The sequence below is a fragment of the Pempheris klunzingeri genome, chromosome 18, assembly GCF_042242105.1.
Source record: "Pempheris klunzingeri isolate RE-2024b chromosome 18, fPemKlu1.hap1, whole genome shotgun sequence".
Taxonomy (NCBI): Eukaryota; Metazoa; Chordata; class Actinopteri; order Acropomatiformes; family Pempheridae; genus Pempheris; species Pempheris klunzingeri.
Window position 1 is genome coordinate 3,019,400 of NC_092029.1, and position 12,134 is coordinate 3,031,533.

At 43.5% G+C, this 12,134-nt stretch overlaps 2 protein-coding genes across 2 annotated transcripts; one reads left to right on the top strand and one right to left on the bottom strand.

Annotated features, from left to right (window-relative positions):
- Nucleotides 1-1,782: 1,782 nt before the first annotated feature.
- adat2 (adenosine deaminase tRNA specific 2) lies at nt 1,783-4,057 on the bottom strand. The gene is made up of 6 exons (XM_070849670.1): nt 3,848-4,057; nt 3,439-3,543; nt 2,850-3,000; nt 2,596-2,702; nt 2,370-2,442; nt 1,783-1,903 (listed from the first exon to the last, which is right to left on the bottom strand). Exons 1-6 carry the CDS (start codon nt 3,932-3,934, stop codon nt 1,875-1,877), a joined length of 552 nt encoding a protein of 183 aa, XP_070705771.1. The 5' UTR covers nt 3,935-4,057; the 3' UTR covers nt 1,783-1,874.
- A 700-nt stretch (nt 4,058-4,757) lies between these two features.
- On the top strand, nt 4,758-10,753 carry pex3 (peroxisomal biogenesis factor 3). Its single transcript, XM_070849618.1, has 12 exons — nt 4,758-4,943; nt 6,043-6,174; nt 6,290-6,371; nt 7,125-7,168; nt 7,287-7,408; nt 8,162-8,228; nt 8,350-8,404; nt 8,828-8,966; nt 9,062-9,132; nt 9,229-9,351; nt 9,616-9,712; nt 10,621-10,753. The coding sequence occupies exons 1-12, from the start codon at nt 4,871-4,873 to the stop codon at nt 10,702-10,704; spliced, it is 1,089 nt and encodes a 362-aa protein (XP_070705719.1). The 5' UTR covers nt 4,758-4,870; the 3' UTR covers nt 10,705-10,753.
- The last annotated feature ends 1,381 nt before the right edge of the window (nt 10,754-12,134 follow it).

Below are 12,134 nucleotides of genomic sequence, written 5' to 3' on the forward strand. Positions count from 1 at the left end.
ATTAGCATATATTTACATGCTAACGAGCACAGAGGAGCTGGACCCCGACACCCATTTGAGAAAAAAAAAGATTTTTAACAACCTGTGATTTTACTGAAAATAAAGGGAAACGTTGAGCTGATGTGAAATGTATGTAGTGAAAACACTGTATACATGAATATTCATATTCTTTTTGTAAGGGTGGTGAAAATGTGCGAGTCACACGTCTGCAGAAAGAGGAAGTAGAAAAAGAAACCGATACGATGAACCGTTTTAGACGAGACAGGAGGAAGGACTGAGGGCAGGAGAGGAAAAGTGTGAAGTGTGAACCACTGATGGAAGAAAGAGGGAAGGAAATGAGATGAGAAAGGAAGTAAAGAACAAGATCGTGTGAAGGAAGGAAGGAAGAAAGTAAGACACATGAGCCACTGAAGAAACAAGAGAGGGAAGGAAAGAAGAGAGGAAGGAGAAGAGACTTCACAGTAAGGGGAGGGGGAGAAAAGTCTTCGGGGTGAAGATATGTGTCATAATTTCTCTGTGATACGTTAGAAAAGGAGTGTGTGGGGCCGTTCTAGCTTTAAATGAACTGAACCCGTCATCTTCCCTTCACCAAAACAGTTCAGATGAACCTTTTCCCCCCCTAAAACTGAGGAGGAGTTAATTACAGCGAGAACAATGTTCCTTATTGTGGAGGAGCTTTCTGTCTGTGGAGGATGAAGGACTGTGGGCAGGAAAGAGGTCGCTTTTCTGTGGTTTAAGGCTGAAGATGGATGGAATTACATTAAACTGAGGACAGATTAGTGTCTTAATGAAAGGGAAATATGCTCCTGAGTGCTCTTTGAAAGCAGAGTTACTGTGATCAAATCAGTTTAGAATTATATAATAAATGAAAATACACCTTCCACATCAGGATGCTTGTGTCATGAATCTATAGAGGAAACAGTGAAATAAATAGGAAATAAAGATGAAAGAAGGGAAGAGAAAAGGATGAAGGAAGGAAGCAAAGTGGGGGAAAAGGGAGGGGAGGAAAAAATATAGAGTTAAAGGAAGGTGACAGAAAAAAGGAAGGAAGGAAGGAAGGACGGAAGGAAGGAAGGAAGGAAGGAGTCAACCACTAAAAGAGGAAACTAAGAGGGGAAGGAAGTGAAAAACCAAAAAACAGACTCAGAGTCTCACTTCACAGATGCACACACACACACACACACACACACACACTTACACACATTTATACACTCAGTTTGTTCATCTCCTCCAAGCTGCAGATACTGTGACCACACACACACACACACACACACACACACACCACAGTATATATATAGGTGTGTGTGTGTGTGTGTGAGAGAGGAAGTGAAACAGCAGTCTAAATTGTGTCACCGCGTGTGTGTGTGTGTTACATGTGCGGTTGTGAAGGTCACTCCAGCAGAGAAGCACTGCTACACACACACACACACACACTTTGTGTCTGTGCTGTTCTCAGGTTGATGGCCCAGGAAGTGGCGCCTTTTACATTTGCATGTGAAGAGCAAACCGGCCGGCGTGTTTATGAGCAGTAACACTCAACATGGCCGACGAGCGAAGAGGAGCAGCACCTCCACAGAGTGGACGTCTGACGTTCTGATGTCACAGGAGGGTTTTAACTGCAGTGTCACACTGGAGGCAGCAGGTTCATCATGAAGAGTTGGTTTTTTCTCTCCTGTGAGGATGTTCAGAGCACATTTCCTTCAGTGGGCCACGGCCCCCCCTGCTGCACCGCTGAGGGAAGAGCAGCTAATGTAACAGGAGGTCTGTCAGCACACACACACGTTCGTTCAGCCCGTTTATTGAATATAAAACTAAAAAAATGTAAATACAAGTAATGTAAACATCTAATCTGCAGCTGACTTCTCTGGAGAAGCTCAGTCCTTTCTTGTTTTGGGTTTCGGGGCTGGAAAAAAAAATGACAACACTGTTAGAGAAAGGAAAAGAAGAGAGGGTGGAGGAAAAGATGAGGAGAAGCACAGCAACAAAGGCAGAAGTGGAGGATGTATTGAAAGAAAAATGGAAAGAAGGATGCAGGGAGGGAAATCAGCAGGAACGAGAGGCTAGACGGGCCGTTAACAGATGGCAGAAAGAAAAGAAAGAAAAAGGGAAGGAGGGAAGTTAACAGGAAAGAGAATGGCAACAGCAAAAGGAGAGAACAGTAAAGAACTGAAGTATTCCTGAGAAACAGTAAAAAAAACAAGGAGAAAGGACGATGAAGGTGTAGAAAAGATGTGATTAAAAGGAGGGGAAGAGAGAGAGGAGATCACAAATGAGACACAAAAATCTTTAATGGAAGTAATAGAAGAAATAAAATGAGAATAGAAGAGAAGAAAGGGAAAAAAAAAGTAGACAAAAATAAAGAAAATCACCGTTTGGATTCTCCTGTTTGTAGAAAGTCTTCAGCATCGCTACAGCTTCTTCTGCTCTGTGACCTGAAACACACTGAACACACACACACACGGTCATATACACCATCTTCCACCCATATTTGATGACTGAACAGTTAATCTGAGGCCTCCTCTCAAACACTAACACACACAAGCAGCCTGCAGCACTTTCCAAGAACAGAATGAGACAAAGAGGACGGACGCAGACCTTGAACGTGCTCCCGGTCTGAGGTAGGTCTGCAGAGGAAACGTCCAGGACTGAACCGCAGCCTCCAAAGCGCTCGTTCCTGCAGCCGTACACGACCACCGGGATATCTGACCGCTGGTGAAGGAACGACAGCTGTCCTCCACACACACACACACACACACACACACACACACACACACACACACACACACACACACACACACACACACACACTCAGACATACTCAGGCAGGCAGAGAGGTTGGGGGAGGATACTGAGCAGGCGGAGGGCTGCAGCACACATGATGCAGGGCTCCACGGTGACGTACAGGGCGGTGCGCTCACACACCCTGCGCACATCCAGGCTGCTGTGGCCACACCAGTCCAGGAGCTGGTCCAGGGCCACCATCTCAGCATGACGAGTGGCCTAACACACACACACACACACACACACACACACACACACACACACACACACACACACACACACACACACACACACACACACACACACACACACACACACACACACACACACACACACAGACACAGATAGCCTATGTTATGTAATACCTTAAGTGTCATGTTCTCTTTGATAAACCTGATACCAAACTCTGTTTGAAAAATGAAGGATTTAAGAGTGTGGCAGGTTTAAAACACACCTGGATATTCTAACTATGCTCATTGATGTAAATGTAATTTAAAGTGATATATGAATGAATTTGGCACGGCCCACTTTGTTTTGTTAGCCTGAATATGAAGTTATTGTGGTGGTTTGGTCACTTTAGTTTCATTCTCTCTTGGTCTGGGTGTTTGGTGAACTGATCAAAAATGGAAAGGCAGGACAGTCTTTCATTCTTCCTACATTCTTGGTCTCGTTGACTTCATTCCTCCCCTTCCCCACGACTTCATCGTTGTAGACCATCAGACATCCAACAGGCACCTCTCCGCTCTCCAGAGCATCTCTGGCCTTTGGCAGCAGCACATTTACAGCAGGCAGAGAGAAATCAGCACACACACACCCATGGAGAACGCAGCACAAGATTAGAGCTGCAAATGACATTTATTTCCATTATTTATTCATCTGCCAATTGCTTCTTACAGTAATTTCTTAATAGTTTTGCTCATAAAAAGGTTTGAAAAGCTTGAACCAGCAGATTTTTCTTTTAAAAAATTGCATAATATGAACATGAAATAATTTTAAAACGGAGAATGTCTGAAGAACTACTCAGATCCTGACTGATTGATCCCAGTCACTGGCATTAATCACTCACCATGCCAAAGGCGCTGGCCATCCACCTCTCGACTTCCGCATCACTGGGAGAGAAACTGCCAGCGTCACTGGCCTTCTCTGTTCCCATGGCAACTGCCTCTACTTAAACTCAACTAAACAAAAGCGACATTATCCAAGAGCGGAGAGAATTAGTGGCTTATTTCTTCTGTTTCAACTTCCAGGTTCGTCCATAGAGTTTGCCGTGCACCCAGAGTGGCGGGGGAAGATAATACGGGACGGACCAGTTCCACGTTCAGGCTGATGCGTCAAGTGGACGTCAGTTCGCGGTACGTATACCGGAAATGAAGGGATTTTGCATACAAAATAAAAGCTTGATTTATGACTACCATTTCTTACTGACTCAGGGTTGATTCTTTTTTTTTGGCTCATCAAGCAGAGTAAGGTTTTGTGCTAAAGTCATGAAAAATATATAAAGTGAGTGCCTCAAAATGTATAAATAATTTGAATATCCCTCAGTTTTCTGTACATTACTGCAGTAAAATCACTAATAACTGTATTTATAGAGGTGAGCTCTGGTGCTTTTCATTGCAGTCTCTATCTCCACTATACACAATGAAACTCTCATTTCTGTCAGCCTGGGAAATTAATGTCACATTTTTAAGACATTTTTCTAACATTAATTTGCAGCGTAGGAATACCAAAGATATGTTTGCGGTATTTTGGAGACAGTGTTTCATTTTTTATTATTTTGCAAATGTAGTTATCTTTTTCGTTTTATCGTTTTTTTTTTGAAAGACAAAAATTCAAATGCTCCTTTAAAAAGATTTGTCTTCACTTAACGTGTAGAGCTCAATTCTTGTTTTATTTTGAAATACATAACCGGAAGTTATTTTATGTGCTCTGCCTTCATGGACCGACATACTTTTTGACAGTTAGCATGTTAGCAAGGAGTTGCTAGCTAGCCGAAACTCTTCAGATACCATGTCCGTTAAATAGTAAGCGCAAAGTTAAATGTGCGGAGCGTTTTGGGGGTTTTAGTTTCTGAACCCTTCACTGTCCCACGATGTTTTCATCTGTCTGGAATTTTGTCAAACGCCACAAAAGGAAATTTATATTCACCGGAGCTGTAATAGGAGGTAACTGGTATGCCTGCTAGCTTCTGAACTAGCAATGACTAGCAACGCGCCTGACTGCACTGAGAAAAAAATGAAGTATCATAATTTCTTACTTGCCGGTTGAAGTCGTGCTTTAAAATTTATATTTAAAGAGCATTTAAGAATCGATTAGTGTGTCATTTTAATTCGGCATGTATATTCTACATCTAGCGGTATAATTTACTACATAAAGGGGAGTTCTGTGGCAACTCATATGGTGTACTTCAATGGTAAAGAATTCAGGCAAAACTACATGACAGAAGTTAAAGTTTACTGAAATGAACACTGTGGACTTTTCTGGCTGTTAACCGCAGTAAAAATGACTCAAGACGATTCAATAAAGGCATTTTGTTATATATTATTGGAGTCTTTGCGAATAAGCAAGACATCCTTAAATTGACAGAAAATTCAATGGAGTTTGGCGTGACGTCTCACCCATGAGAACAGCCCTGACGGATGCTAAGTGTTAGCATATTAATTTGTCGCTAAGCTTCTTTATTGCGAGGTGAGAATGCACTAAGGTAATTGGATATAACTAAACTGCTGACCACTGAGTGTCAGTGTGATTTATCTGCTGTGGCTTTATGGAAGCTGCAGGTTCGTTTATCATGTTGTAAAGTTAAACCACTAATTATCCTGTAATTATTACTAATAGTTAATCAAGCAGTGACTTTCTCCTGTTCAGTAGGCACTGAAAGTCACTGAAAACTGGTGGATTTGTTAAGTATTGATTAAGTTTTTTAAACTTTTTGGACGCCAAATGAGTAAAACATATGGCAGCATGAGTCAAAATGCCTGAGGACAATTTTGTAATGCACACCTGTGAGAGAGTATATGGGTTTCAACAGAAAAGAGAAAGAAAGAGAAGCATAAGAGGTGTGTTTTTTCACTAAATGACTCATCTTCTTGAATGAAACCAGCAACTAAAAGTGTAGATTATTAGCAGCATCTATTCCAAAGTATAGATTTGTGCTCGAACACATTGCAGGTTGACCCTACATGCACATCAGACTCATCTTGGAAGTGTGATGGATGCTTGATGTTAGTAAGTGCTGCTACTCATGCGTCTGTGATCTTCCAGGAGTCTACTTCCTGGGTAAATATGCCCAGAAGAAGATCAGGGAGATCCAGGAGAGGGAGGCGACAGAGTACATCGCTCAGGCCAGACGACAGTTCCACTTTGAAAGCAACCAGAGGACCTGCAACATGACTGGTAATGACTTTACACTTGTCCCCGTCACTAATAATCCCTTAGAAATCCTTTCATGTTGTCAGGAAAACATTGAAGAATTCAGCTTTTCAGCTTTGACTGTGTGTGTGTGTTGCAGTGCTGTCCATGCTCCCTCCACTCAAAGAAGCCATCATCAGTCAGCTGAACTCAGAAAGCCTCACTGCAATACTCAAGACCAAGTGAGTAGAAGTGCCTTATTTGTTTAAGGCCAAGATGGTGTCATATTTGCTTCTGTATTCATTATTTTAAATTCTTTTTTTCACTCAGTTTTTATGTAAACCCATGCACATGTAGACGGAAACACAGACACAGAAGAAATGCAGAAATTCACACACTTGTGCTGCGTTCACATGGATTCACACAGACGGTAGATAGAAACCTGATATCACACAAGGAGAAAACATGCTATGATTTATAATATACTGTAGAACAGCCAATGCTGGATTATATTATAATAATGCAATTCAAAGAAGAATTTAATTTGAAATACTTTACTCATTTTTTTGTGAATAATGCGTCATCACCACAGCAGCATGTTGTCATGTGTGTTTCGTTTGTTGTCCACCTGCCTGAGTCCATGTGAGCTCTGCAGTATAGACATCAAAAGTGGGGAGAGAAAGTAGCGTAGCGCCGCTGCAGCTGTTTGGGCTTTAGTAGCTTGATCAAGGCCACCTCAGCAGTGCCTGGGGGGAGGGGAACCAGCACCTCCCCAGTTACCAGTCCACCCTCAGGTTCCCTAGCCATGTCCCTATGCACTGAGCTACTGCAGCCCCAGTCTACCCAAATATGCCCGTTTGCTGCCATTTATCCAACATTCGGTGTTGAAGTATAACTTCATTCCGTGTGGTGGAATAGAAAAACGGGCTGTAAAGTCTTGATGATGTCAAACAAAACAGTGATGCAGCTTTTTCTTCTCTCACATCGTCTCACAGACCAGCCAATAAGCTGGACATCTGGGATGATTTAAAGATCATGAGTAAGTTCTGCTCTCCACCTCAGACATCACTAAACCATCCTACATACTCGGTGTCATGTCACACAGACGTCACAAACTAGTCGTCAACGTCAATCCTGTGAAATGCTTTATTGTTCAGGCTTCACCCGCACCGTCGTGGGAGTGTACAGCACCTGCATGCTGGTGGTTCTGCTGAGGGTCCAGCTGAACATCATAGGAGGATACCTGTACCTGGACAACTCTGTGGGCAAGAACTCGATGGTGAGCAACGCAATATAAGTTCAGAATAATAACTTTAATGCAGCGCTGTTACTTTCTGCCGTTAGATAAGCTCCTGTGCTGTCAATCCTCATCTTGTCCATCTCACTCTGAGCTTGTGCTGCAGCTTACAGTTATTTCATCCACTGATTGTGTTTTTGATTCATCGTTTCTCCGTGTTTATCGTTTTAGTGTCTATAAATTGTTTCTTCTCAGTTGGTGCCATTAAATGTCCAAACATATTCAAAGAAAAATGTCAAATCCTCATATTTGAGAAGCTGCAACCAGAGAAAGCTTAAAGTACGACAGAAGTATTTGTGGATTATTAAAAAAAGCAGCTCTAGTCTAAGCAACAAGTTATTCTGGTTTCTCCAACTTGCAGCCCTCCTGCACTGTAAACAAGTCTTAAAATACGGAGTCTCTGCGTCCTTTGTGGTTGAATAATTTCCTCTAAATGACAGCTTGTTACGTTCAGTTTTTTGGAAGTGTTTACCCCATGCTTAGTTGCCCCGGGGGCATTTAAGACGCCATGAAGGGACTTCCTGGTGAAACAGGTTTTGTGGATGGGACGTAAGGCAGTGGGGAATGTCAGGTAAATACGGCGGAAACATTTGAACGTTTTAGTGTTTGCAGATAAAGTTTCAGAGGAGTTTCAGAGAAAATGTTCAGCTTGTAAGTAATGTATGTTGTCGAATCAGCAGGATGCCACTGTTGGAAGACTTTCAGTGTGACTTTTGTTTTGTTTTCTTCTCCTAGACTCCTCTGGCTCCCCCAGATGTGCAGCAGCAGTACCTGTCCAGTATCCAGCATCTACTAGGGGATGGTAGGATACACACACACATCTGATAGGAGCACAACACTACCACAGCCCTGTTCATCCTTGTTTACCTCAGTCTGTCATTACACTCTTACAGCTTCTCCTCTGACTGTGTGTGTTTCTCCAGGTTTGACAGAGCTGATAACAGTAGTGAAGAAAGCAGTGCAGAGCTCACTGGGAGGGTGAGTGTCTAATGCATAGTGGAACTAATCCACATTTCCATTTCCCTTCGCTCATCCGGGGTCTGGTCGCTGTGGCAGCAGGCGCGATCTCGTTCTTTGAGTCATTCCCCAAAGCTCTTGATCATAGGTGAGGGCTGGAACGTAAATCGACTGGTCAAGAGCTTCGCCTTTCGGTTCAGCTCTCTCTTAACCACAATCCACAGCAATCCACCATTTTCCAGGGAAGAATAATGGCCTCAGACTTCGAGGAGCTGACTGTCGTCTGTGCTGCCCCAGTGCCTGCTGCGTTTTTGTATTTTTGGTTAATGTTTTAATTATTAAGACTGTAAAAATGTCAGAAATGTGATTTAGTTATTTCACGTTTTGGAGGCTTGAATCAGAAATCGTTTATCCAGATGTTGATGAGCTGTCTGTGGTCTCCAGCACGTCTCTGAAGCAGAGCATGTCTCTGCTGGAGTTGGAGCAGCAGCTGAGCTGGATCCGAGCAGAGGTGGAGGCCGGCTCCGGTCGGCCGCTGTCCTGGTACATGCTGGCTGACGACGAGAACGCGCTCGCCGACCAGGTGACTGCACACAGAGAGCGACACACAGCAGCACTCACAGGTGAAGCGCCTGTGCCTTTAACACACATTCTCTGTCTTGTGTCTCTTGCGTCCAGGCGTGCGGGCTGACAGAAAACGACGCAGTGACCATCAGACTGTTAAACGAGACCAGAGACATGTTGGACAGGTAGCCGCCACATTAGCATGTCACCTGTTTGTGTACCTGTAGGTGTGTGTGTGTGTGTGTGCTCTGAGACTCTGGTGTGTGTGTTTGTGGCTCCAGTCCAGACTTCACCACGGTCCTAAACGCCTGCTTGAACCGGGGTTTCTCTCGGCTGCTCGACAATCTGGCCGAGTTCTTCCGCCCGCCGCCCGGTGACTCCGCCCCCAGCTCGTCGCCTGATAGGTCAGCTAATGTTTTGGTTTTTGTGGCCATAAGAACCACTAATAGTTTGACCGCCTGTTTCATGAGTTATGCAAAGTCAAAGTAATGTAACAAGTAAATTATTATTATTTTTTATTGACAGGATTGTAGACAAACATTCAGGTAAACAGAAGTTGATAGAAAAGAGTGTTTTAAGTCCCGACACAGAGCTCCATGTTGACTCGGACCCTCTACTCAGCTCCTTTCTGTCTGTCTGTCTGTCTGTCTGTCTGTGTTTGTATCCAGTCTGTCTGCAATCAGTCTGCCGCTGGCGAAGATCATCCCCATCATCAACGGTCAGATCAACACCATCTGCAGTGAGACGCCCAGCCACTTTGTTCAGGTGAAAGCAGGCCTCAGTCACCACTGGGGTTTTTTTGCCAAAGCCAAGTACACTTGTCGGTAATTGGCCTCCAGTCAGTCCGCCACCAAATTAGACAAACAGATCCCAACGGCTGGCTCAGACCCACCGTTCAGGCTGCACTTGTTCGGCTCAATTATCTGAACACAAAGTCCACACACTGTCTGCTGTTTGTTTAGACAGTTGATCAACAGGTGCAGCTCCCTGATAAGATTGTGAGGGTGAATTTGTTATTAGGTGCTTCAAAAGCTTTTTCATCTGTGCTTTGGGATTGTTTATTAGCACTGACTGCTAAGGCTGCGTGTCAAAGCTCCATTTTTCTTTGGCAGCGACTGAAACGCAGCGAGTATCAAAGCACTGAATGCTGGCATCAGACATCAGATCGTAATCTTCACTTCCTCTTTGACCGGACAGTTTCTGATTGAAATCATAGTTTCAGGATTAAATGAAGAGATTTTCTTCTTTTACCACATTAGAATATTTTTGAAATTACAAAACCTTTTGTAGATTTCTCATCTTGGCAACAAAACTTAAATCTAGCTCCCTCATTAGATCTGTAGATTTGGGGACTTAAAACATTAACCAGCACTAATGACTGCTCAAACACTACGTTAGTTTGTGATGTCCTGTATATTAAACAAGTTAATGCTTTAGACAGAAGTCATGATGTGACATTGTTACAACTACGTCATAATACATTATTTTAATGGTTAAATTGGGTGATTCCCACTTTTGTACAATTTGACTTTCCCTTAAAAACCCAACACAGAATATCAAGAAATGTTAAGATGGAAAACAAAAGCGCAGAATAAGTGTTGGTCCTTTCTGCTCTTCTCTGTAAGTATCTCTAACTCTCTCTCTCTCTCTCTCTCTCTCTCTCTCTCTCTCAGGACTTGCTGATGAACGACCAGGTGAAGGACTTCGCGGCCAACGTCTACGAGACCTTCAGCACGCCACAGGAGCTGCAGAAGTAACCGCCAGAGCATGAGGAGGAGGAGGAGGAGGAGGAGGAGGAGGAGGAGGAGGAGGAGGAGGATTCCACGAGACACTTTTCTCCTCCGTCTCCTGCCGTCTTTTCACTACAAAGTGTTAGTGGGACTGTTTGCGTCTCCCTGAACAGGCGCCTTTATGGATTATAGAACCGGAGCAGGAAGACGAGAACCACTGCATCATGGGAGCTGGAGTCATAATCAACCATGTAATGTGGTTTTATTTGCCCTAAGAGGTATGAAAACAGACACCGACTGGTCAGAGCTGATCTCCACTTTGTCAAACAAGACGATACTGAAACGCCATCAGATTCTTCTGTTGTTAGAGATCTTTAGGATCATTTTCTGCTCATTCCAGCGGCAGTGGTGAGTGGTTTATGTCTGTTCACGTTTCCAGCTGTTCTGTCTGCACCACGGCTGTGTTTCGATGTCTGAAGGGTTTATGGTGTGTGTGTGTTTTTTTTTTTTTTTTTTTTTACAACCTAATCCAGGTGGGAGCAGAATGGGTGTGGTGTTGGACCGATGTGGGCTGAAGCGTTTACAGTCTCTTTTTTCTGTGCTAATATTCAATGTTTTTAAATTTCATGTCAGCTTGCAGGTAATTTGGGGATAGCACAACTTCTAGAAGCATGATTATTAAAGAGAAAATTAGAATATGGAGTGAAATCAGCATCCTATCAAGAGGTGGATGACTTTCATTCGTTGCTTTTTACCTCCAAATGTTCCCTTTTCTTGGTACAGAGCCAAAAAAAATCATCTACACATTATTTTAAATGGGACTGCAGGCGTAAAATGCTCTGAAAAGTTTTGATTTCGGTCCATAAATGTGTGTTTTGGAGCCTTTAATCCAGCGTCTCAGAACCCATGCAGTTCCTCTTTGTGCCCAGAAGGTGTCGCTGTTCTTCAGTCGGTGTGAGAAGCCCTCAGCGTTGCCACCCTTCGACTTCATGTGAGGGGCTTCATTCAAAGTTTCTTCCCCTTTGTTTAAGTCAGATTTTCCCTTTGTGATCCTGTCCTTGACTAGACTGGTATTACATCCCGGTTAACACCCTAAAACGTCTGACAACACCCGAAGCTTTACTTTTATGGCTACTTTGATTTTGTACTTTTCTTATGTTTAATTCTGTTTGACACTTTACTGTTTGTTTGTTCACTGCAGTTGCACGTATGTGACTTCTTGAAAAGCTGAAATGATTTTAGAGTCTTCAGTGTCGAAATTACAGGAGAAGCCAAGAACTCTGGAACAACCGCTTACGTCTAATCAGCTGCATAAATCAGATACGTTCAGCCAGAGAAGCAGAGAGAGAGCCGCTTAGCGCACCTGACTCCACTCGTCATGGGTACGGGTAGCGCAGGGAGATGTGGGAAATATGCAGCACTCGTGGTGCCCAGGAGCAGCGTGGAGAGGCGACAGT